This window comes from Scyliorhinus torazame, chromosome 7, assembly GCF_047496885.1.
Source record: "Scyliorhinus torazame isolate Kashiwa2021f chromosome 7, sScyTor2.1, whole genome shotgun sequence".
NCBI lineage: Eukaryota > Metazoa > Chordata > Chondrichthyes > Carcharhiniformes > Scyliorhinidae > Scyliorhinus > Scyliorhinus torazame.
The window spans coordinates 90,362,740-90,389,715 of NC_092713.1; the positions used below are offsets into that span (position 1 = coordinate 90,362,740).

The following is a 26,976-nucleotide window of genomic DNA, read 5'->3' on the forward strand; positions in this document are numbered from 1 at the left end:
GGCCTGTTTCCATGCTGTAAACTTCTATGATTCTATTCTATGATTCTATCACGTCATGCCATTGTTATTGACGCCGTGTGGGGCCGGGACCGCTGGGGTAAGAACCATATTCAGCAGTTGTCTCACATTGGATGACAATTTTCGGCCCTTTTCAAATCCCACCTGGTCTTCCCCAACTACCTCTGGGAGACAGGGTTCCACCCTCAGTGCTAGAACCTCAGCCAATAGCTTTTACATTAAGGAATGAAATCAGGTGATACAACCTGCATTCTGCAGGATCCATATTCTTTTTCAGGAGAAGGGAGATGGAAACTTGCCCAAGCGTCTCAGGGAGAGTCATCTCCATCAATAACGGAATCAGCTAGTCCACAAACTTCTTGTAAAATTCCACCGGGATAATCCCATCCAGCCCCAGTGCCTTCCCCATTGCCTTCCCCATCTGCATCTGTCCCAATGCTGTTCATACCTCCTCTAGACAGAACACCGCTTCCAGCCCTTTCTACAATTCTTCCCACACCTTGGGGAACTCCAGGCCTTCTAAAATCCCTGCCATTCCCAACTCGTCCTCTGGTGGCTTCGACCTATAAAACCTCTTATAAAAGGCTCAAAATGCCCCATTTATCTTGTCCTGCGCGGAAACCAGTCTGCCCTCCGAATTCCTAACCTGGATAACCTCCCTAGAAGTCACCTGCCGCCTTAGCTGGTGAACCAAGAGATGGCTGGCCTTCTCCCCATATTCATATGCCACCTCCCTCAACCGCCTCGGCTGGCACACCACCCTATGCATAGACAGCAGGTCAAACTGCATCTGCAGCTTTTTCCTGCAGGCCAAGAGTTTGTGAGTTGGGGCACTTGCGTGCCTACGGTTCACTTCCAAGATCTCATCAACTAACTTCTGGCGCTCCTTCCTCGTCTCCCATCCACGTGCGCCCTACATGATATGATTCCCCCTCCAATTAGCACCTTTAACACCTCCGACTGAATTGAGGGCAAGACCATTCCATTCTCTTTGAACTCCACATATTCACCTATAACTCTCAAAACTCCATATCCAACAAAAGCCCTACATCAAACCTCCATCCATTGCACTGCGTCCGGCCTGTCTCCGACACTAGGTCTACCAAGTGCGGAGCATGGTCAGATATAACACAGCCAAATATTCCGCCTACCTCACTGTGGAGTGAAAAGACTTCTTAATTTTTCTAACCCTACGGCTGTGCCTTGGTGCACCCCTGCCATTGACAGCAGAGGTGGAGGCAGCCTGCTGACTGCTGCGCCCTGTGACCTTGGCGGTGTCCTCTGGGGAGTCGTGACCAGGTGGCCCCTGGCCTGCTTGCGGCAGGTGTACTCTTCCTGATCTTTGGACTTGCAGATGGGGTTACAGCCAGAGGGGATTGGGATCGGCTGGACTCTTTTAGAGCCATTTGAGTGGATGGCCCCAAGTTGTCCAGCTGCTGGCCCTTGTCCCTATGGATCCCTGGCTGTCTCCTTGAAGAGAAGGTCCACCTGGAATGAGGTTGAGGTGCCCCGTCCCCCTCTTGCTTAGCCACAATGGACCCCACCTATGCCGGCAGCAATGGAGGGCACCTACAAACGCATTTCAGGCCCTAGTGTCTTGGGCCAATGTTTCCATGGCAGTTGCCGTCCTGCCAGTGTCAACCTCAAAAGTACTGGCATGTCAGCAGAGTGACCTCAGAAATGAAATGCAAATGAAATGAAAATGCAAATGAAATGAAATTCGCTTATTGTCACAAGTAGGCTTCAAATGAAGTTACTGTGAAAAGCCCCTCGTCGCCACATTCCGGTGCCTGTTCGGGGAGGCTGGTACAGGAATTGAACCCGCGCTGCTGGCCTGCCTTGGTCTGCTTTTAAAGCCAGCTATTTAGTCCTGTGCTAAACCAGCCCCAACCAGACCGGAGGCAGACAGATTCCTCCATTGTCCATTGTAATCTGTTGACCACATCTGACAACCTTGCTGGATATTCTTGTGTTTTTCAATGCAGCCCCTACATCTGTGTTAGGGCCAAGTGCACAGGCTCACCATCTGACTCAGACGTAACAGAATTCTGGCTTCCACCAGTCCTCTGAGTGCCAGAAATCTTAGGTGTCTCTGCCTCCACCTGCTGTTGGCCAAAATCTGTGCTGTGCTCACCAGGTTATGATTCCGAGCCTGCTCTAGAGGGCCTACCGAGGTGTGTGCCTGTGCACTGATGGAGGGTGCTGATGAATGCTGTGATGGCACTACATTTAGTGTGTCCTCCGGGTCCTCATCTGAGATGGGCTGGGACTGAGATGTTGCCTACCAGTGGGTTTCTTCAGTTTCCCACTGGTGCCTATCAAAAATGGAAAATATAATTAGTGATTTGTTGCATAGTAATCAACATTACAAAGGCACTCACTGTTTTTTGGGGTGAATTATGAGCTGGTGATGGGTCCTCACTTGCTTAGGAGAGCAGGTCTCACCCTGGGCACAAGCATGGTGCTGGTCCCCGCCAGCCAACTCTGTCACGTGCTCTACAAACTGAGTGAAGGGCCTGGGCTCAGACAACCCCCCGCGGTCTGGGATCTCTCCCTTCTTCTTGTGGGTGGGCTTCTCCTGCATGGATACAAATGGACAGACTTGGGAAGGATGGCTGCCAAGGTTGATGAGAAGGATTCCTGCCCTCTCTCGGTGCTGAGTGGATCTGTGTGAGGGCTGAGGATGAAAGCTGCACTGATGTGAGAAGAGATGATGATGTCAACGTGTGTGTGAGGGAATCAGTGGTGATGTCTCTTGTGCTGGTGGTGTGCGAGATCCCTGTGGACTGTAACCCTGCGGATGTCTGATGGCTTTTAAGAGTGAGAGTTGAGATTGAGGAAAAGGTTGACTTACCCTGGCTGTGCTGATAAGATCATTCAAACTTTTTCTGCACTATATAGCAAAGTTCTTCTCTGCTGAGTTGGTGTTGGCCATGCTGCTCACCTCCTCCCAAGCTGGAGTGGTGTGTTTGGTGGACTTCCGTCTCCCATCACTGGGGTAAAGGACAATGATTTTATGATTATAATACAGTGTGCCACAACCACATCCAGAAGTCATATCAGTTCATTGTTGCTGAACCTGGGAGATCTCCGTCTCTTTCCTTTGGAGGCCATCACTGTCTTCCACCAGTCCTGGTCTGCAGTCAGTGACGGATGTGGTTTAAATATAGCGCACAGAAAGATGATCCAATGAGGTCACAGCAGGGCAGCCAAATTGCAGCCCATCCCACCATAGGATCCGATGTGCTTCCTGTTCATGCATGTTTAATGAGCTGAAAAGTGTGCAAGCTGTCACAGAAACCTACCATTCCGGCCAGCGGGAAACGTTCTGCTTTTCCGACCCACAACTGCACATCTCTCCGGGGGAAAAGTCCCGCCCTGTGTATTTTCAGCTTTTGGAGATTTTCTCTTTTCCTATGTAATGAAGCTCAATGTAAGCTTGAGGAACAGCCCCTCACTTTTCAATTAGGCCCTTTACAGACTTCCAGGCTCAACATTGAGTTCAACAATTTCAGATCATGAGTTTTAATTCCACTAAGTAAATCTGAGTCCAATTTCAAAAGGAATATTGGGCGCGATTCTCAGATCGCGGGACAGAGTGTCCGTGCCGTCGTGAACACCGTCGCATTTCACGACGGCGCGAAACGGGTGCGGGCACTAGCTATTCTGGCCCCCACAGGGGGCCAGCACGCCGCTGGAGCGGTTCACGCAGCTCCAGCCTCACTTCCTGGCACGCACTGGGGGCAGCGTCAACCCGCGACATGTGTGGCTGTATGCGCGATGGCTTTAAGGAACGTGCCAGCCCCAACGCAACATGGCGCAGGGGTTCTGGGGCCGGACACGCAACAAAGTAGGCCCTGGGGGAGAGGCCGGCCCGCCGATCGGTGGGCCCCAATTGCGGGCGAGACCCCATCAAAGGCCCCCCATGACACGCAGAGTTCCTGCCGGCAGCAACCAGGTGTGGACGGCGCCGGCGGGACTCTGCTTTTCCCGCGTGGCCGCTCGGCCCATCTGGGCCGGCGAATTGACGGCCCTGCCTCGTACAGCGGCCCGGCGCCGCGCCAAACACGCCGGCGCAAATGGCACGATTCGCCGCTCCTCGGAGAATCACGCGGCGTGGCGCGGTTGCGGCGATTCTCCGGCCCGGCGCAGATGCTGGGAGAACCGCGCCCATAAAATCTGAATCATACAAAGTCTGGGCTTTGTGGAATTGAAAAATAACATACATTTCTAATAACTGGGAGGAAATTTCATGTCAAAGATAATAAACAATATATGGAATTTTAAAACTTTTAATTTTTGCAAAAGTCACATTACATTCACTCAGTAGAAGTTCTGTTTTGTGTTTTTGCTGTTCCCTGGAGGTATATGCTAGATACTAGCAGGAGCTGCATCAATTTACTTGAGGATTTTGGGTCTGTCTCATTGTACAATGCTTTCACCCCCAACCCCCACACTTCTTAAATATAATGTTGTTTTTAGCACGAATGTGCAATAACTTCAGTCCTACATAGTTTGCTATCCAGTGCATGGTTTTTTTAATCACCTTATTTGTTTCTGTCAATCCATTAGGTTGGCCTCTGGCAGACAGGGGATTCAAATCAAGAACTTCAGTACCAGATCTATTCTCACTGTTACCAACATCACAGAGGATCACTATGGCAACTACACATGTGTGGCTGTTAATAAACTAGGGACAAGTAGTGCCAGTCATTTTCTACACGGTAAGTCTTGTGAAATATTCCTGCATTTCGTATTTCAAAATGAATGGACAGAAAAGAGCTACATTTGTGAGCTTTCTGTTTTGTTTCACAAATGTTATTGTATTTCAATGTTTCTGTCAAGATCTATCTATGTAGTTCCAGTTAACCATTCTCCCTTTATTTAATTTACCAATTAAATAAGCACAGCTCCCTAATGGATTAATCAATAAATGTGATATCTCCAGCAGCTTAGGCTTAATATCCAGACTCGCACATGAGGAATGGCCAGTCAGTGCTTCAGGATTGTATCCCCTCTCCCGCCCCAGCCCCACCCCCAAAACCCACCCACTACCCATACATCCCAGCATGAATGATCAGTTACAGGAAGAAGCCAAGTAAATTGGAAAGGAAAAAAAACTAAACCATTTTATTCTTATTCTGTATCATACCCAAACATGATTCAAAAAAATAAATGGGTGAGGAGTTAATTGGATGATTCACATGTTCAAATTCAAAATCTCCTCAGGTCTGTTTAAAAGCTGTACTCTTTATGTCTTCATCGGGGTTTCCATTCCTGCTGTGGACTCAAGCTATTTTATGGCCAGAGAGTAATTGCTGAATCTAGCATGCAGCTAGTAGATGGCCTGGGAGAATAATGCTGTGTTCACATAATGACATAATCTGTACACATGGTATCACTAGACATTGTTGTTTCAGAAACAGAATTAGAGATGAATTTGGAAGGGGAGGAGGGTAAAGAAAATATTCAATCTGTTAAAGATGCCTTCTTCAGACAAACATCAAGATTCTCCCCCAATAACTCCTCTGCGGTTTCTCCTGGAGCCAAGGATAGATCCTCATCTTCCTGTTGTCTCCATTCTTTACAACCTTCAAAAAACCGTTTCACTGCATCAAGCCTTCATAGGGTCTCAGTTTCATTTTTAAAAGCCTGATTGCAATGTTAGCTTTTTATCAAAATTGACTACCCTTCCTCCCCAAGAGTATAACCCATTAGCCTAACTTGGCAGCATGTTCAAATTTAAATGAATAGAATTGTTGCACAGCAATAAGGGCGGATGGTTGCTCAAATATCAAATTATCTTGTCATTGTCTCTAGACATCCTATCTGAAATCTTATGTACACCTGCCAGCCGGGCAAGGCTGTGAATTTAACCTCTTGAGGGCAAAGTTTAGCTTAATAGTAATATTTTTAATATCTTTACACCATGGTCCTCCCATGGCTGCAGTCTAAAGTAACAAATGGAGTACTGTAATTAAGTTTAATTTTTTAGTGAAGTATTCAGAAATGTCAACATTCTGTTGAGTAAATATGCTGACTGGTAATATTAATGCTTTAAGCATCCTGTGTGCTATTGAGGATAATTTCCATGCTCAGTGAATTGTGCAGTATTGTAGATGGAGGTGTTGCCTTTTTTACCTACTGTAAATATGGCAGTCGATAAGGTTGCCCTTTTATATGGATATGAATATATGCTCTCAGAGTCGCCAGGTATCAAATGATACCGCCACAAGATTCAACCGGGTATCGATCAAAGAGCCAAACAACCAGTTAGTTAGTTCAAGATCCATGGTACTTTATTTACACACAAGATTATCTTACACATGCAACATAAACACCACTAGTTAAACTACACCTAACAACTATGACAACCTGTACTTAACTTCAGGCACCCGGCTTAGGTCAGAGGAACAGTGGCCTTTGTTCGAATCTGGATCTACTGGGTCTGGAGAAGTAACTGCTGCTCAGCTGGGCTCATCCGTCTGGTAGCGAGCATTGAACTTGAACCTGCTTCTGGTGGTGCTGCAATTGTAGGTGGACGTTGTCGGTGCGCCAGGTCAAAAAGAGATCGAACACATGGCAGCGTCTCTCTTCATCCTTGTGGAGTTTTGTGCTCTCTTGGGCGGTCCTTAGGTTTGGACCCCACTAATTAGGCAGTTCCCGATCACTGCCTTCGATCTGAGCCAATAAAGGGGCGGGTGCCTTGATGGCTGGGCATGTCCTAAGCGGTCATTGACCCTGTTGTTTACGCTTCCAGAGTACAGGGAGTGGCGTCGAAATGTCTGGGCTTGTATCGGTTACCTGCGTATCAATCCTTTGTCTTATGGAGATGGGCCATTAAAATGCTAATTGGTTGGGGGTTTCGATGCTGTCTGGATTCTTTGCTCACAAATATACATTCAGGCTCTGTGCCTGCCTGAATCTTACATTGTCCATATTTCCCGTTGGGCTTTGCGAATGTCCATATTTTGTGTTGTAAGTGGCCACCCCAGATGGCTACAGAGGTCCTGCTGAGCATTACTTCCCTTCATTATGAACAAACATAAATTGGAGATGTTTGGTTCTATTTTGTAAGTGGGCCAATAATATGACACTAGTTGCGAGCCCAACATCAGCAAAACAAATACCTCTGCAAGTGTCCTTCTCAAGAAAAGGACATCAGTGACACAAAACAAGCGGCTCAATCAAATTAAAATTTCATGCATGGAACATTACATTTGGTCCTCATCACTGATGAGCCAAACAATGTCCTGTGTTGCCCACTGATCATGAAAAGCGTTGTACAAACCAGTGGAGGCCATGTGATCACACTCCAAGGTTGTCTGGATGCTAGGGCTTGGAACAAAGACAAGCTACCAGAGCTTCTCCATGATACTGTGTATCGTGGACCAACAGAGGTAGTTTTTTCCAAACCCAGCAGCACCAGGAAATCCTCCAGTCGTCTATCCCCACTGCATTGAGATGATGAGAAATGTTGGTATGAAGCGCAGCCAAAATATTAGTAGTCCTTCAGTGGAAAAGCAGGTGCAACGTCTGGCACTTTAAGGAATTAAGAAATATGAGCAGAAGTCGGCCATTCAGCCCATTGAATCTGTTTTGCCATTTAATAAGATCATGGCTAAGCTGATTGATGGCTTTAGTTCCACTTTCCTGCAATGGCCCCCATAACCTTTGACTCCCTTGTTGATCACAGATCTGTATAACTTGTCCTTAAATATATTCAATGACCCAATCTCAAATGTATTCAATGGAAGAGAATTCAAAAGACGAATGACCGGCTGAGAGAAGGAATGCCCCATCATCCCTGTCCTAAATGGGAGATCCTTATTTGTAAACCATGCCTCCTAGTTCCTCGTTCTAGACTTCCACTAGATCCTCCCGGTATCTACTCTGTTAAACCCCCTTGAAATCATATATGTTTCAATACAATTAACTTTCATTCTTCTAAACTCCAATGAAACTTTCACAAAAATGACCCCTTAATCTCAGGTACCAACCCTTCTCTAAACCACTTCCTGTGCAAGTATATACCTTAAGCAAGGAGGCAAAAATTGTACAACAGGTGCGGTCTCACCATTGTCCTTTTGAACTGCAGCAAGACTTCCCTACCTTTATAATCTATGCCCTCATACAATAAAGGCTAACATTTAATATAAATAGTTGAGGCTCCAGTATTGAGCCCTGTGGCACTCCACTAATTACAGTTTGCCAGCCTGAAAATGACCTACATATCCAGACTCAATGTTTACTGTTAGTTAGTCAATCCTCTGTCCACGCTAACATCTCACCCACACGCTCCGATCTAATGCAGAAACCTTTAGTGTGACACATTATCAAATGCCTTTCGGAAATTCAAATGCTCTACTGGTTCTCCTTTAACCACCTTGCTTCTTACATCCTCTTAGAAAAGCTCGTCCAGAAACCGCCCCATGTCCACCTCCTCTCCCCCGGGTCCGCCCCGTAAAGTTCCTGGTAGTACTCCCTAAATGCCTCGTTTATCACCCTGTCTCCAACATCACATCCCCAGCCCCAGTCCGTATCTTCAGTATTTCCCTAGACGCAGCCTGCCACGCAGTTGGTGCACCAGCATGCGTTTCGCCTTCTCCCCATACTCATATTGCACCCCTCTTTCCCTACGCAGTTGCCCTACCGTCCTCCCCGTTGTCAGCCTGTCAAACTATCCCTGCAACTTTTTCCTCTTCGCCAATCCCTCCACGGTGGGCACCCTCGAATATTCCCTGCCCACCTCCACTATCTTGCTCACAAGAAAGTTGTGTTCCGCCCTCCTTCCCTTATCCGCACGAACCTTAAACAAAATAATTTCCTTCAGACCACTGCCTTCAGTGCTTCCCAGAAAACGGCCACCGACACCTCCCCATTCTGATTCAGCTCCACATTTTCCTTAATCGTCGCCCGCACCTTATCACAAAAACCTCCATCCGCCAACAACCCCGAGTCAAACCTCTACCCCGGCCTCTGCTGTCGTCCCATACTGAACCGAATCTCCAAACAGTGGGGTGCATGGTCCGAGATAACTATCCCCGCATACTCTGCCCCCTGCACCCCAACCAAAATCTCCCCACTCACTACAAAGTAATCAATCCTTAAATACACCTTATGGACATGTGAAACGAGGGAATACTCCCCGCTGGATTCTAAAATGCCATAGATCCACCATACCCATCCTCTCCATAACCCCCCAGTTCCCTTGCCATTCATACCCTACCTATCGAGTTAGGCTCGACCTATCCATCCTCGGCTCCAGGACACACTTAAAATCTCCTCACATGATCAACTGGTGCGTGGCCAAACCTAGGATCGCTGCCAGCAACCACCTCATAAAACCCACATCATCCCAATAATAATAATCAGTTATTATCACAAGTAGGCTTCAATGCAATTACTGTGAAAAGCCCCTAGTTGCCACATTCCTGCTTGGGACATACACATTTACCACTGATGCCCCTTCCAATACCCCACTCACAAATCCCATTTTGTTGCTCATTAAAATTGCCACTCTCCACAATTTCAAATCAAACCTGGAGTGAAAAACCTGACGAACCCACCCCTTCCTTAACCTAACCTGGTCCTTCACACGGAGGTGCGTCTCCTGCAGAAAGACCACTCCTGCTTTCAGGCTCCTGAGGTGCGCAAACACCCGTGACCTTTTAACTGGTCTATTCAGTCTGCGGACGTTCCACGTTACCAGCCTTACCGGAGGCTTACGCTTCCAATCCCCTCTCCCCTGTCATCTTCGCCACTTACCCCCGCCCCTTTAATTCCACTCTACATCTAGCCCCTTTATCTGCCCCTGATCATGTCATCTCTCATCCCTTGCCACGTTGCAACAACCTCCACCCCCCCTCCCCCACCATCGACCTTCTGACCCACCACCTCACTTCCATTCATCAGCATTACCTGTTAGCACGGCCGCCCCTGCTCAAAGGCACCTCCCCTTCCATCCCAGCCACTCCTCAGCTCAAGGAGGAAGGTGACTGAGGCACGATCAATTTAACTGGAGACGAAGTTGAATCCAAATTGAGGCTTTATTAGTATCAGATGTGTGGTCTCCCACAACAGCTGGTGAAATGGCTGTGAGCTGGAGGCCACGCATATTTATAACTCGCCTCCTGGGCGGAGCTAGCATGCAGGGGCCCAGGTGAACCTGTAGTGCAGGTTCGACCATACAACCTCTAATCTCAGAACACAGTAGTTTACCACATTCACCCCCTATTAAAATTGAGTCCGGCGGGAGGGTTGGATAACTATATACAATTAGCAATTTTAAATATTTACAGAGCAGTAAAAAAAAATGTCTCTGGTCATCCGGCGGGCCGGTCAAAGGTTCAGCCGGTCCGGCGCCTTGATGGTCCTTTGAGATCGGCGAAGTGGTGACGGCGATGTTGGTGCTGTCGTGGTCGAAGTTGACTCCGGGAGCGTGCTGATGTCCTCTTCATCAACGGGGGTGGACAGGGGGAGGACGGACGGTCCTAGGAGGTGTGATGGGGCAGCAGGGGAGGGGAGGATGGCGCCAGGGGTGACGGGGGTGGTGTGGGGGTGGAACCTGCTGGTGCCACGTCCCTGAGGGAGATGGTATCCTGGCAGCCGTCGGGGAACGCCATGTAGGCGTACTGTGGGTTTGCGTGGAGCAGGTGCATCCTTTCCACCAACAGATCCGCCTTGTGGAGCCGCACATGTTTATGGGAGAAGCACGGTTCCCGGAGCTGTGAGCCAAGTTGGGAGCGATACCCCGGATGTGGACTTCCTGGGGAAGGCAAAAAGATGTTCATGTGGTGTACTGTTAGTAGCGGCGCAGAGTAATGAGCGAATGGAATGTAGTGCATCAGGGAGGAACTCTTGCCAGCGGGAGGCCGGGAGATTTCTGGACCACATGGCCAGCTGGACGGCCCACCTTACCGTCCCATTCTCCCTTTCTACCTGTCCGTTTCCCCGGGGGTTGTAGCTGGTCGTTCTGCTGGAGGCGATACCCCTGCTGAGCAGGAACTGATGTAGCTCATCACTCATGAATGAGGAACCCTGTCACTGTGGATGTAGGCGGGGAAGCGGAACAGAGTGAAGATAGAATTAAGGGCTTTAATGACGGTGGCAGACGTCATGTCGGGGCACGGCTGGCGAAGGGAAACCGGGCGTATTCATCGATCACACTGAGGAAATATGTGTGTCGATCGGAGGAGGGGAGGGGGCCTTTGAAATCTACGCTGAGGCATTCAAAGGGGCGGGAGGCCTTCACCAGGTGCATGCGGTCCGGCCGGTAGAAGTGCGGCTTGCACTCCGCACAGACCTGGCAGTCCTTGGTGATTGTCCTTACTTCCTCGACAAGGAAGGGCAAATTTTGTGCCTTAATGAAATGGTACAACCGAGTGACCGCTGGGTGACAAAGGCTGTCGCGCAGGGTCCAGAGTCGGTCTATTTGTGCGCTGGCACATGTACGTCGGGATAGGGCGTCAGGGGGCTCGTTGAGTTTGCCAGGGCGATACTTAATCTCGTGATTATAGGTGGAGAGCTCGATTCTCCACCGCAAGATTTTATCATTTTTGATCTTGCCCTGCTGTGTGTTGTTGAACATGAAGGCTATCGACCGTTGGTCAGTGAGGAGAGTGAATTTCCTGCCGGCCAGGTAATGCCTCCAATGTCACACAGCCTCAACGATAGCCTGGGCCTCTTTTTCGACGGATGAGTGCCGAATTTCGGAGGCATGGAGGGTGCGGGAAAAGAATGCCACGGGCCTGCCTGCCTGATTGAGGGTGGCAGCAAGAGCGGCGTCCGATGCGTCGCTTTCTACTTGGAAAGGAAGTGTTTCGTCTACAGCGTGCATTCCAGCTTTGGCAATATCAGCTCTGATCCGGGCGAAAGCCTGTTGGTCCTCGGCCGTCAGGGGGAAATGAGTGGATTGTATGAGTGGGCGGGGCTTGTCCGCATAGTTTGGGACCCACTGCGCGTAATATGAGAAGAACCCCAGGCAGCGTTTGAGGGCCTTGGGGCAATCGGGGAGGGGGAGCTCCATGAGGGGGCTCATGCGGTCGGGTTTGGGCCCCAGAACTCAGTTCTGGACCACGTAGCCGAGGATGGCTAAGCGGTTTGTGCAGAACACACACTTCTCCTTTATTACGTGAGGTTGAGGAGAGTGGCGGTGCGGAGAAATTTAGCGAGGTTGGCTTCATGGTCCTGATGATCATGGCCGCAGATGCTCACATTGTTTAGGTATGGAAACATGGCCCGCAAGCCGTACCGGTCGACCATTCGGTCCATCTCCCTTTGGAAGACCAAAACCCCATTGGTGACGCCGAAGGGGACCCTAAGGAAGTGATATAGCCGGCCGTCTGCCTCGAAGGCAGTGTATGGCCGGTCCGATTTACGGATGGGGTCCACCGTTGAGTTGACCCGGTACTGTGCAATCTGGTTAACCATGTCAGATATGCGTGGGAGGGGGTACGCGTCGAGCTGCGTGTACCTGTTTATGGTCTGGCTGTAGTCCACGACCATTCGGTTTTTCTCCCCAGACTTAATTAACCACTACCACTTGAGCTCTCCAGGGGCTGTTGCTGGCCTCGATGACGCCCTCCCAAAGCAACCACTGGGCCTTATCCTGAGTGCTGTACCATCTGCTCCTGGTGGCAACGGGTTTGCAATCTGGAGTTAGAGTGGCAAAGAGGGAAGGGGCATCGACCTTTAGGGTCGCGAAGCCGCACACAGTGAGGGGTGGTAAGGGTCCGCCGAATTTAAGGGTCAGGCTCTGGAGGTTGCACTGGACGTCCAGGCCGAGGATAAGTGCAGCGCAGAGGTTAGGGACGACGTAGAGGCGAAAGTTGTGGAACTCTACGCCTTGGACTGTGAGTGTGACCGTGCAGTACCCCCCGGAACGCTACGCGATGGGATCCGGAGGCCAGAGAGATACTTTGTTTGGTGGGGTGTACCTTAAGGGAGCAGCACCTTACTGTATTTGGGTGTACAAAGCTTTCGGTGCTCCCGGAGTCCAGTAGGCAGGAGGTCACATGGTCGTTGACTTTCATGCTGGTGGATGCGTTGGTCAGATTATGTGGTCGGGACTGGTCGATTGCCATGGAGGCGAGCCGTGGTTGATCGTCGGGTAGTGAGGCGGCCGTTGAGTTGAGGTCCTAGAACACCGTTGGTGTCCATGTGCTGTGGAGTGGACAAGATGGCGGCGCCCGGAGATCCTGGGTATTACAAAAGGCGGCGTCCATGGAACACACGTTGCAGGGGTGGAGCAAGATGGCGGTACCCGTGAAACGCACGTGCTGTGCGGGGGAGAAGGTGGCGGTGCCCTTTGGTCGCACATGGCCTGAGGTGGAGAGGAGAATGGCGGCGCCCATTGTCCGTGACCGGGGGGGGGGTGATGGGGGCGACTGCGGCCGCTCAGCGGGCCTGGTACACCGCAGCGAAGTGGCCCTTATTCCCGCAGGCCTTACAAAGGGCAGCGCCGGCTGGACAGCATTGGTGGGGGTGTTTTTGCTGGCCGCAAAAATAGCATCGGGCCCCTCGGAGATCACTGGCTGGTGCGTAACGCAGGCATATTGGGTGGGTAGCGCCCCCGCTGGGGCGGCTGCATGTGGGGCCCATGAAGCGTAGGGGGAGTGGGCAGCGCAGTTGGGGGCGTAGGACCGGACATTGCGCAGGGCGACTGTCATGGAGAGCTCTAGTGTTTTAGTCTCTGCGAGGTCGAGCGTGGCCTCTTCTAGGAGCCGCTGCCTGATAACATCAGAACCAATCCCAGTTACAAAAGCGTCCCGCATAAGGAGATCTGAGTGCTCCTTAGCTGTAACGTCCTGGCAGTCACAGTCCTGAACTAGTGGGATCAGGGCCCTCCAAAAGTCCTCGATTGACTCACCAGGTATTTGAGTACACGTTGCGAGCGCGTGTCTGGCGAAGAGCGTGTTCGCCTTCTGTTCATAGTTTTCTTTGAGTCGAGTCATGGCATCAGCGTAATTGGGCGCATCCTGGATCAGCGGGAAGACTTTGGAGCTGAGTCTGGAGTACAATATCTGGATCTTCTGAGCCTCTGGAACAGGAGTCGGCGCCGCGTTGATTAACGCTTCAAAACAAGCTAGCCAGTGCTGGAAGTCCTTTCTGGAGTCGCTTGCGTGTGGACCCAGCTGCAGTCGATCTGGTTTAATGCGGAGGTCGATCTTCTGAATCTGATACTAATAAATTGAGGCCCGATCAATTTGACTGGAGACGGAGTTGAATCCAAACTGAGGCTTTATTCATATCAGATGTGTGGCCTCCCACAGCAGCTGGCAAAATGGCTGCGAGCTGGAGGCCACGCATATTTTTAACCCGCCTCCTGGGCGGAGCTAGCATGCAGGGACCACAGGTGAACCTGTAGTGCAGGTTCTACCGTACGACCTCTAATATCAGAACACAGTGGTTTACAATAGTGACCTTACCCACCCCCACCCAAACAAGGACTTCTCTTGAACTCCAGGAAGCCTTCTCCAAAACAAACAAACAAATGTTAAACATATACAGTCCCAGGAAACAGGAGGGGGGGGATGGGAACATACATCCCCACACAAATTCTTCACCCCTACAATACCTTACAATCTCAACAATAAACAGCAAATTCCCTCCCCAAAAAAAGAAAATCCCCCAATCCTTACCCCTACTTCAAACATGCTCCCGACCATTACAAAGTGCCAGCACCCCAGTTCCCAAGCATTGTCTGCTCAGTTCTCCCCCAGTTGATGCTCCTTAATGAAGTCATCGGCCGCTTCTGGGGTCTCGAAATAGCTATTATCCGAACGTCACCCATAGTTTTGCCAGGTAGAGGCCCAAACCTGATCTGCCGCCGGTACAGCACCGCCTTGGCCTTGTTGAAGCCTGCCTGCCGCTTTGCCAAGTCGGCTCCGATGTCCTGATAAATTCGGACATTATTCCCCTCCCAGTCGCAGGTACTCTTCTCCCTGTCCCTTCGCAGAATCTTCTGTTTCTCCACAAATCTATGGAGTCTCACGATCACCGCCCACGGCTTCCCAGCTCTAGGCTTTTGCCTTAGGGACCTATGCGCTCGGTCCACTTCAGGCGCCTTTTCTAGCACCCCTTCTGCCGCCAGCATCTTCGAGATATACCTCGTGGCACTCACACCTTCCACTCCTTCAGGCAGGCCCACAATTCACAGGTTCTGCCTTCTCGAGGTATTCTCCTGCTCCTCCACCTTTGCCCTCAACGTTTAACACAGGCCCCCTAGGAGCCCCACCTCCACCTCCAGAACTACCACATGATCGGTGTGGTCCGAGATCACTCCTTCGATCTCCCAAAACTGTGACCCCTGCACCTCCAAACACCTCTCCACCCATTCTAGAGACCTCTTCAGGAGTGCCACAGCTCCTTTGATGGCCTTCAAGCGATCCTCACGCATTTCTTTCCTCTCCTGGCAGAATTCCTCTTAAACGCTATCAGCTCCTCCATCTGGGACCTTCCGGGTTGCATCAGCCCTTCCCCCACCATCTTGCTAACACTGGCTGTTGCTGCAGTACAGGCTTCCAACTCTTTAGCCTGTTCTCTCACTGGTTTCTGCCGGGTCTGATAGCCAGCAGATATACCACTCCCAGGGGAAACTACTCCTCCAACATTCACCTACGCCTTTTCATCAAAATTCCACCCCTTATCGGGTAAAACAAGTTTTTTTCTGTGCCTTCAAGTAGGAGCTGCCCTGTGTGTGACAACTCCATGGCCATAACCGGAAGTCAAATTGTTAATTTTCATAGAATCACAGAATTTGCAGTGCAGAAGGAGGCCATTCAGCCCATCGAGTCTGCACTGGCCCTTGGGAAGAACACCCTAATTAAGCCCAAACCTCCACCCCATCCCGTGGGCGGTGATCGCGAGACTCCATCCTGTAACCCAGAAACCCCACCTAACCTTTGGACCCTAAGGGGCAATTTAGCAAAGCCAATCCGCCTAACCTGCACTCCTTTGGACTGTGCGCGGAAACCGGAGCACCCGGAGGAAACTCACGCAGACACGGGGGAAAAGTGCAAACTGCACACAGAAAGTCACCCGAGGCCGGAATTGAACCTGGGACCTTGGAGCTGTGAGGCAGTAGTGCTAACCACTGTGCCACCGTGCTGCCCCTAACTTAATAGAATAATGTGTCTAGCCAATAAGCAGTGCATCAGTCTGAATTTTTGTAAGAAGGTGTCATCTGGTTCCATTCCAAAGAGTCAATATGGGAGAAGGTTCAATGTTGCAGCGAGAAATACGAGAGTGATGTAAAAATGTTAGTCCAAAACGAAGCTAATTTAGAACACAACCAGTACATATGTCTGGCATTTATCACATGTTGGATCAAAATTAGGATAAATCATTGATAATTTAATTTTGGAAAGGTGGATACTATGTAAGATTTTAAATTGTAGCAACCCATGACTTGCACAGATAAGATGAGGAATATACGTGAGAGAAAATTGATGCCCAGTTATTCTCTGATAATTTTCGATCAAAATCTTGCTCCCTTAGAGTTTTTAAGGCAGAGAGCGAGAACCATGTAGTGAATAGATTAGAGAATATAATTTGGAAATAAACCCCCTCACAAAAGGAATTAGTTCTAGTATACTATCAATTGGTTATTTAGGGGGGCTAAAAAGAAAACTGAGCGAATTTGTTTTTGCACACAAAATCTCTGATTTGTAAGTCGCGAAAGAAGTGTGTGTGGGGCAAATCATATTTCCGAGAAAAGTGTCAAAAGAAACAAAATTATTATTAATATATAAATTAGCAGGGGCTTTGACACCTCTGACATGCCAGACTTGAAAGGCAGAATATTCTAATGAAGGCGGAAATAAATTATTTGCATTAATCGGGTTGTATAAAGAGAAATATTGTAGCACAAAGTGTATTCTGAACTGAGTCCAAATCTTCAGTGATTGTCTAATAATAGGATTGGAAGAAAAGTGATTGGCTGAGAGCGGAATGGGAGACACAACAGAGTGGGCAGAGATGTAGATTGACAGGAGGCTGCTTCCAATTTGTACCCACGCTAAATTGGATGGGTCCGAATGAAGCCAGAACTAAATATTATGAAGATTAGCAGGCCAATAATTGAACTAAAAATTTGGTATTGCTAAGCTACCTAAATGCTTGGGTCTTCATAAAAAATCTTGACAAATTCTGAGTATTTTCATATTCCAAATGAAGGAAGAAACAAATGGGTCTGTTGCCACAAAGAAATACTTTGGGATTAAAATAATAATAATCGTTATTATTGTCACAAGTAAGTTTACATTAACATTGCAATGAAGTTACTGTGAAACACCCCTAGTCGCCACACTCTGGCGCCTGTTCAGGTGCACACAGGGAGAATTCAGAATGTGCAATTCACCTAATAAGCACGTCTTTTGGGACTTGTGGGAGGAAAGTGGAGCACCCGGAGGAAACCCTCGCAGACACGGGGAGAACGTGCTGACTCTGCACAGACAGTGACCCAAGCCGGGAATTGAACCTGGGACCCTGGCACAGTGAAGCAACAGTGCTAACCACTGTGCTATCGTGCTGCCCACAATACAATCAAATGCACTGAAATAATTTATTTTTATTTTTAGAGGGCCCAAATTCATTTTTTCCAATTAAGGGGCAATTTAGCATGGCCAATCCACCTACCTTGCATATCTTTGGGTTGTGGGGGTGAAACCCACGCAAACACGGGGAGAATGTGCAAATTCCACACGGACAGTGATCCAGAGCAGGGATTAAACCTGGGACCTAGTTGCCATGAGACAGCAGTGCTAACCACTGCGCAGCCATGCTGCCCGCACTGAAATAATTATAGAAATATTGGCAAAATGGATCCTCTTTACAGAATTTATACAACCAGCTAAAGAAAGGGGTAAATTAGACCAACGTGCTAAATCTTCTTCATCAAAGAGTCAGAGGTGACTTAAAAAGATCTCCAAGGAATTGAGTAACAAAATTCATAAATATTTAAAACTGTTCACTAAGACCTTGAAGGGGAGGGGAGAAAGTAGGTAACTCTTGGTCATCGAGTTAATAGGAATTTCACTTGTTTTTAAATCGCTCGAGGATAGGGTGAGTATGTGGGAAAGGTGAAGCTGTATCAGAAATGTAAAGAACCATTCCATCAGCATGTATGGAGAGTTTTTGTTCAACTTACCTCCCTGTGTATCTCCACAGGTCCGCAGTGAAAGTGTCAGGGATTCAATAGCAATAGTGAAAAGTAGCGGGGAAAGGGAACAGCCATGTCTGGTACCTCAGTGGAGGTCAAAGAGTTTAAAGTGGATATTGTTTGTGTGTACTGGGCTAATCGGGGAAGAATACAATAGTTTAATCCAATTTATAAAAATGGGTCCAAAACCAAATTTTTAAAGTGTGATGTAGTCCCATTCCACTCTGCGTCCATAGTTATAAGAACCTCAGGAAAACGAGTAGTTGAATGTATATAAATAATATTGAAACAACGCCTTAGATAAGAGAAGGATTGCCTGCCCTGTATGAAACCTCTCTGGCCAGGAGAGATAATAGCTGGAAGGACAGGTTCAAGACGATGGGCAATGGCTTTAGCTGGTATCTTAACATCCGTATTTAAAAGAGAAATAGGCCAATATGAACTGCAATGCAAAGGATCTTTATCCTTCTTTAAATAAACAGACAAAGGTGCCTGATGCAATGTAGGAGGGCGCATTTTAGAGAGATAGCATTCTGAAAACAAAGACAATAATAATAGCCAAAGTTGTGAAGAGAATTTTTAATGAAATTTTATTGGCAATCCATCAGGCCCTAATGCCTTCTTACTTTGCATGGATTCAATTGCTTTTAATATTTCATCATGGGAGAGGGCTGCTTCTAATGCATTCACAGAGTCAGGCAATAGCGATATCAATATTATTAAACAAATTGTGAAATAGGCCAGGATCTGAAAGGGAATCTGAGGCATAAAGAGTGGAATACAGAAGTTTAAATTGATCCTTGATCTCCTGATGACTGGTGGTGATTGACTCTGTTGGAGTGGGGATTTCAATAATAAGTTGGAGGAAGCAGGCTACCAGAGCCAGGAGTTTACCGATATTTTTCAGCATGTTCATAAAATGTACAGCGTGATCCAAGTATCAGCTTTTCTGTTTGTTTAGTAAAAATAAAATGAAACTTCAGTTTGTAGAGCAAGGTGCTGTTGTTAAAATGCCATTTAAGTGCATTCAGCATAAAAATAGTGGGAGTGAAAGCACTTAACTACTTTTGAAGCTGTCAATCATAGCTAGATGTTTATAAACATTGCCTAGGTTCACAGCAGGGTATTTGAGATCCATTCAAGCGTGAAGGGAAATTAAATTAAACAATCCAGACATCTGGCTGTCTGGCAGCTGTGAATCTCAGCTTGGTAAAAGCCTTTCTCATTGATGTCAATAAAAGCCTAGCAGATCAGAAGATCTGAGGGGGATTAAACCCTGGTGATGTGGTTTTCACTTTCTAGGAATTTACAGCTGCTGCCCTTTCTGCCTGAGGCAGCAGCTGTAAGGGACGAGTTGGTTTCAAAGCAGTGATTTTTTTTTCACTGTTTCTGTCTGGACTGCTCTTTAGTTTCCATGGGGGTGTCTCTGTTATGGGGGTCTCCGGTGGGGGGCACTGTTCCACCGTCTCTTGGGTGGGTCACTGTTGTGGGGTCTCTGTTGTGGGAGTTTCTGGTGAGGGGCTTTGATGGGGGTTCTGCTGGGGTTGAGGTGGACAGGATTTGTATTTTGGGAGGGAGGGCCCTCCGATGGACTTTTGGGCAGCTACCTTAAAGATTTAAGACCTTGGCCCGCTGTGACGTCCAGTCTGAAGGGCCATGCTGACAAATACCTGCACCAATCCATGCCCATGTGAATTCTGGCCCAGTGAATCGGAGAATCGTTGAGGCGTGGAAAAGCCGGTGTCCACGCCATTAAAAAGATGGAAATGGGTCAATTTGGCCTATTTGCATCCCCACGCTGGTGCAGGGTGCGAACCTCAACCTGCCACCAGCAGAGGAACGGAGCATCGGAAAAGCGCCAACCCTGGTTTTTTGACGCCGTTGGTTTCTCTGCTTGATCGTAGATATCTCTGCTGGCGTCGGGCCATATATTTATAACTGGAAAAAACAAGAAAAACAAGCAAAGGAAAAAAAGGAAAAAGAAAAGCTCACATCACATCCTCAAACGAGATCAATGTTATCCCCCACAGCTAGTGTACTATTGCTACTTATCGTACCAGTGTGTCTTGAAAAAACAACCCATATTACTGCAATATGCAACCAAATATCCCAAACAGAAGTATTGTAAAGCTCAGCATATACTAAAAAAGGTGTGAATTCTGTCCCGAAGCAACAGTTTTGTAATACAGTCTTGAACAAGAGAGGGGAAACATAGAGAGAGAGAGAGAAAGAAAAAGGAAATTCTGCAGTGGGAGGCCGACAAGAGCATGGTGTAATTCACAAGGAGAAAGAAGTCTTTGTTTAAGAGGCTCAGAATTTTGTGAGAAATCCCGCTGATTCGCAGCTTTTCTCACCGGACCTGATACTTTGTATTTTTCTGTTAAGACCGTGCCCAGTGTAACTTAATCACATTTGCTTTGTTTGATTTAGTCTACTAACAATAAAGCTTGTGTTTTGTTTAAAAAATGGTGAAATCTTGTGACGTTGTTCTATTGATTAACGGTTCAGATTTCTCTTTAGATGTTAACAGTCCCTAATTGATGTTAACAGTCCCTCTCCCGACTCCAGACCGACCTCTCAGTCATTCCCATGCAGTGGCTTAAAACATCCTGATTTTTAATAGCCCATTGCAGTGGTTTCAAACTTCAACCATGCTGGACACTGCCCCGATTAATTTGAGAACTCTAGCTGCAACATGATCAACTGCCATTTATTGAGAGGATTGCTGGATATTTATTCCTAATAGCGAAACAAATCTTCCAGTTGTTTATCTCCTTTCCAACTTTACTGAGTCCTTATACTGAATCTCAGCTCTCAATTACTAGTTTTTCCGTGGATAATACATCTAGCATTCACTTGACTTCAGGTGTAGGTCTGGCTTTACCTCTCAACTTCCACAGAGCTACAAGCTGCAGAAGACTAAAAGCTGAAGTAGTCTCGTAACTGCTTTTCCAACCAATGTTATAGTTTAACTCAATTCACAGAGACAGCACAAAACAAAGGGGTTGAGATTCTCTGTTGGCCGATGCGGAGAACAGGAAAGGTGATCGGGCGGAGAATCAGTTTTGAGGCCGAAATCGTGGCCGGCGCCGCGTTCACGCCAAATCACAATTCTCCGATGCCTTGACAGCGATGTCAATGCGTTCCACTCCGCACGTACAGTAAACGTAATTTTGCATATCATTATCAGGTCTGATCCGGTAGTCTCCAGGGCCTACACTGGGGGGAATTCCCAACAGCGAGGTTCACTTGTCCTTTTAAAAACAATCGGGAAAAAGGCACCGTGGCTGATGAGGAAGACAGTGGAGGTAGGGCACGGAGAGGTGCGACGCGACCATGGGCTACCATGGTCCTGACACAGGGTGGGGGTGACAAGGGGATAGGTCATGGGGCTAGGGTGACCCCCCCCCCCATGGGACTAGGGTGGTGTCCAGGTATGGACCTCCATTGCCGTAGCCTGCAAGGCAGTCATCTTGCTGCGCACCCCATTGACGACCCACTGTAGCCCGTGGTCCTGCAGAGTGCCACCAGCCATGTGGGTGCCCCAAGCCCTTCACTCCCACACCCTCGCCCCCACCCTCCACCTCACCACACCTACACCCTAGCCCCGACCCATCACACCCCACCCTCCATACCCCCACAACTGGCCGCCTCCCACCCAAGAGCACCCACAGGGGTTGTCATATGGAGGCAACGGAGCGTACCACTGGCAAGGGCCTCACCAGCTGACAATATCCTTGGCAACAGGGATGAGTGCCAGGGCCAGAGCCCCCCCCCCCCCCCCCCCCCCCCCCCCCCCGGGTGCCAAGCACCAATGGGCCAATGCGCGGGGATGGAGGGAGACATGCAGGGTATTGTATTAAACTTCTTGTAGTATGTTATGTTGTACAACTGAATGTAATATATGTTACTCAATACTGTTGTTGATGAGGTTTTTTGAATCTTGATGAAAAAGACTCGAAGTCGTCCAGTAGTAACAAAAGACTTATTGAGTAATAATTTCACTGATAATTTTGTGAGTTCTTTACGTTAATATTAATACAAGATATAAATATAGTAACTATGTTTAACTACACTAACACTCTGAGCTAATCTACACTCCTGCTCTCTCGTCACAGTACACCCAAAAGAGCGAGAGGAGCAGAATGAGGTTGCTTTTATACCCCTGTTGGTACTGCCCTCTAGTGATCATCTGATTCTACTGTTTACATATTAACGCCTAATGTACATGCACATACAGAGATCATTACACGGGGAGGGTCCGCAGTGCCAACAGGGGCCACTGTATAGCCTGTTGGATCTGGTTGGGCACCATGCAAACGCATCGGCCTTTCACCCCCTGCAGACATTGCATATTGGAGTACAACCATCAATGGTGGCCTTCCTTGTAGTTGCTGGAGCTGCTCAAGGAGGACAAAGCTCCTAGCCCCTATCGCTGAATTGTGCCCTGCACCCTTGCCAACTGAACTGGTGTCTAATGTTCTGGCCTTACGTCCCTAATGCTATGCCTAGGTGAATCCCCAGATGGTACATCAGAAGTTGAGGCAGTCTGCTGTGATACCCGCCCTGTGACCGGAGTCCACTTTGGCGGCCGTCTTCTGGGGCAAATGGCCTGGATGGGCCCATCTGCTGCTCAGGTGTCCCAGGTGGCTTGGTGCTGCACTATTCTGCACGCTGCCCATGTGATGCGCTAGGCACAGGAGGGGTGGGGGGAGGAGCGGTGTCAGAGGTGTTGCTGTGTTCCGGCACGAGTCCTATCACCTCCTCCTCCCTCGGGGTGCCCAGTGGTCCCCGGGCTATTCCATGGGGCGGAGTGCGAGAGGAGCTAACCCCTGAGGCTGCCTCGCCATCTGGTGCTGTAAGTCCTGCAGGCCTGCTGCTGTCTCAACTAGTGTCCGCACGCTCGCAGCCATGCAGCACAGGGAGTGGACCATCTACACGTGGGACTGCAGCACATCACACCCTTCTGGGTGTGTGCCACATCAGCCAGTGACTGGGCCATCTCCCTCTGGGACTGCGCCACCTCCCTCTGTGTCTGTGCCATGTCAACCAGCTCCTGTGCAATGGCGTCCTCTCAACCATGGCCTGCTGTGACTGGGCCAGAACCAGGAGCACCACTGCAATGTCCAGGTGGCCCTGTCACATGTCTGCCTGTGATAGGGCAGCCCTATCCTGAGCCTCAGCCACCACCTCCACAGAATGGCCCAAGCCTTGGACATGTTGATCCATAGCCGCAAATTTCACCCCCAAGGCCTCCAACGGGTATGGTACCCATGCGCTGTTGGCCTGGGTGGCACGCATGGTCAGCACCACCTCCTGCTCCTAAACACGGTTGAATTCCTCCAATGGCACCTGCACGTGCTGGATGCTTGCTAACAATCCTTCATGGAGTCCCGGGCTCTGGGAGGTATGGTGGTGCAGTCGTTAGCACTGCTGCCTCACGGCGCCAAGGACCCGAGTAAGATCTCAGCCTGGGTCACTGTCCGTGTGGAGTTTGCACATTCTCTGCGTGTCTGCATGGGTCGCACCCCCACAAACCCAAAACTGTACAGGGTAGATGGCCATGCTAAATTACCTCTTAATTGGGAAAAAAAGAATTGGGTACTCAAAATTTTTTTTAAATGTAGTCCCTGGCTCTGCGACTGCATTTCCACAATCGATGGGACCGTCCGTTTCAGAAAGCAGAAATCCCTCTGGATGCAGCTAGTCCCTGGGGTCAGCCTGCCATCCAACTGCCCACCTCCTCAGGTATTCCAACCCCCACATGATCTCCTGGAGCATGTGTGTGGTGCGAACTAAATAGTGTCCCAGGTGCCTCTTCACTAAAGTGCCCAACCAAGGTGAGTGTCTCTGGGATGGTGGAGGGTGTTGGAGACAGCAATGACGGGAAATCTGTGTCATCCCCGGACTCGAGCACCGGGGTGTTCTGGGATGCGGGTCGAGGGCTCCAGTCCGTGTTGGTATCCTTGTCGCTGCTCGGCACCTGGGGTTCTGGCTGTGGCTGGGGTTGGGGGCAGGGGACACCAGAAGGGCTCGCCATCACCATTAGCTCTTGCAAGACGAGAGGCATAATTGCATCTCGGGCCAGGGGTGGTGATGGTTGGGAGGATGGTGTAGGGGTGGTGGTGATGGTGGAGCAGGGTTGTAGGGTGGCATGGGTGTGGGAGTGGTATGAGGATGAGAATGGTGTGGGGGTGATGGTGGGGGGGTCACACCTACCATGGGGAACCGCAACTCAGCGAGGTCTCACTTCCTCACCCGATGCCGCCTCCACCCCTGCGACTTCCCTTTCTTTGGGACAACTAACCATATACAGTTGCCTCTGCACTGCTGCAGTGAGGGATCGCAGATCCGCTGGTCCATCTCCAGTCTTCTCTCACTCCCGGCGGTTATGAGTGGCCTTCTCCTGGGGGTGGGAACACTGAAAACGCACAACGTTAGACATTCCGACACATGCAGCACAGGGGGTAGATGGCTGGTGGCTTCAGTGGCCAGGGCATCTGGCCATGGCAGTCATTATGGGTACCGGCATATAGTGCAGGGTGGGGTTCGGCCACCCTCCGGGTGGCGGAGTGGTTACGGGTGTGTGGAATGGGGGTTGGTGCGGTGCCTACTCATCGTTGCCGCCCTGAGGAAGTTGTGCAGTTTTTTCTGGCACTGCTGGCCAGTCCGGCCGATGTTTCCCACGGTACTGACCACCTCTGCCGCCTGCATTCAGGCCCGGCGAACAGTGGCAGCTGGCAAACTGCTTCCCAACCTGCCTCTCCTCCACTGCGTCTAGCAGGGTCTCCAGTTCTGTGTCGGTGAATCTCGGAGCCGCGTGTCTTGCTGCCATCTTGTTGTCTGAGATGGTGCGTGCGGGGGCTGGTGTGTACATGCGGCTGCAGCCTGTCAGCCTCCTGAGTGCCAATCCCGGACATGGCGAATCCCACACCGTTTCTCATTGGAATCGATTGTGTTCCACGCAGCACATCAGTGCTAGCGCCTTAACAGTCGTTCAATCAGTCCAGGTGCTGCGCCAGTTTTGCTGTCGTGGAACTCCGTGAATCCTGCCCCAGTGTCAACACTTAGTCTCAGGAACAGAGAATCTGGCCGAGATCTCTCTCAGCTCCTTGCCAATGTGACACAAGCCTGTTCTCAGGTAGAAACGCAAAATGACTACCTTTTAATTCCAAAGCTCTCCTTAATTCTTCGAAACCACATGATTAATGTGTATATCTTTTACCAGATTAGCTGCAGGCAACATGTCTCCAGTTCTTTAGCTTAGTAATATAAGATGTCATTTTTGATCTTTCTGCACAAGTTACCTTTTTATTTGTAATTATCTTAAGTCTGTGCAGTAGGCCAGCCTCTCGATGTTTACCACAGTTTTTCCCTCTGAACATATATTTAAATTCAATTTCTAAGCTAAAAAGCTGAATCTCTAAAACGTATGAACTATGCCATTAGGAATACATAACAATAGACTACCAAAAGGCATTTGAGAAGGAGCCACACAACAGGCTTTCAAAGTTAGAGCCTATGGAATAAAAGGGATAGTGGCAGCATGGATACGAAATTGGGTGGGTGACAGGAAGTAGACTAGTCGTAAACGATTGTTTTTCATACTGGTGGCAGATCTGCAGTGGGGTTGTCCATGGATCAGTGTTAGGATCACTGTTTTCTTGATCTGTGTTCATGACCCAGACTGTCACTTAGTTAGAAATAATAAGCAGAGACAGCATAAATTAAAGGTATAATTCTAAAGGGAATGCAGGAACACAGGGACCTGGGGGTATATGCACAAAAATCATTGAAGGCGGCAGGGCAGGTTTAGAAAGTGGTTAATAAAGCATATGGGACCTTGGTCTTTATAAAAGGGGGCGAAGAGAACAAAAACAAGGAAATAATGATAAGCCTGTATAAAATATTTGTTGAGCCTCAACTGGAGCACTGTGTTCAGCTTTGGGCATCACACTTTCGGAATAATGTGAAGGTGGGATAGGCTTGAGGGGCTAAATGACCTAACCAGTGAGTAACTCATCTCCTGACTCCCCAAACCTTGTCCACCATCTACAAGGCACAAGTCAGGAATGTGATGGGATACTCCCCACTTGCCTGGATGAGTGCAGCTCCAACAGCACTCAAGAAGCTCAACACCACCCAGAACAAAGCAGCCCACTTGATTGGCACTCCTTCCACAAACATTCACTCGCACCACCACCGATGCACAGTAGCAGCAGTGTGTACCATCTACAAGATGTACTGCAGGAACGCACCTACAATCCTTAGACAGCACCTTCCAAACCCACGACCACTACCATCTCGAAGGACAAAGGTAGCAGATACCTGGGAACACCATCACCTGGAAGTTCCCCTCTAAGTAACTCACCATCCTGACTTGGAAATATATCACCATTTCTTCACTGTCACTGGGTCAAAACCCTGGAACTCCCTCCCTAACAGCACAGTGGGTGTACCTACACCACATGGACTGCAGTAGTTCAAAAAGGCCACTCGCCGCCACCTTCTCAAGGACAATTAGGGATGGGCAACAAATGCTGGCCTAGCCAGCGACACCCACATCCCATAAAAATGATTTTTTTTTTTAAATTCTTTTCCAGAGTTCCTACATGAAGAGCACTGACAGTAGCTGATAAGATCAGCAGCACAATCAATTTGCCAGCACGGTGGCACTGTAGTTAGCACTGCTGCCTCAGAGCTTCAGGGACCCGGGTTCAATTCCGGCCTCGGGTGGCTGTCTGTGTGGAGTTTGCACTTTCTCCCCGTCTCTATGTGGGTTTACTCCGGGTGCT

General features: G+C 49.1%; 1 protein-coding gene across 2 annotated transcripts in view; it reads left to right on the forward strand.

Moving 5' to 3' along the window:
* negr1 (neuronal growth regulator 1) overlaps positions 1-26,976 on the forward strand; it is a 1,009,857-nt gene that overhangs the window by 911,508 nt on the left and 71,373 nt on the right. For both annotated transcript variants that reach the window (XM_072511034.1, XM_072511035.1), the window contains exon 6: positions 4,591-4,742. In XM_072511034.1, coding sequence (XP_072367135.1) covers positions 4,591-4,742 — 152 coding nt within the window. The remainder of the gene's footprint in view (positions 1-4,590; positions 4,743-26,976) is intronic.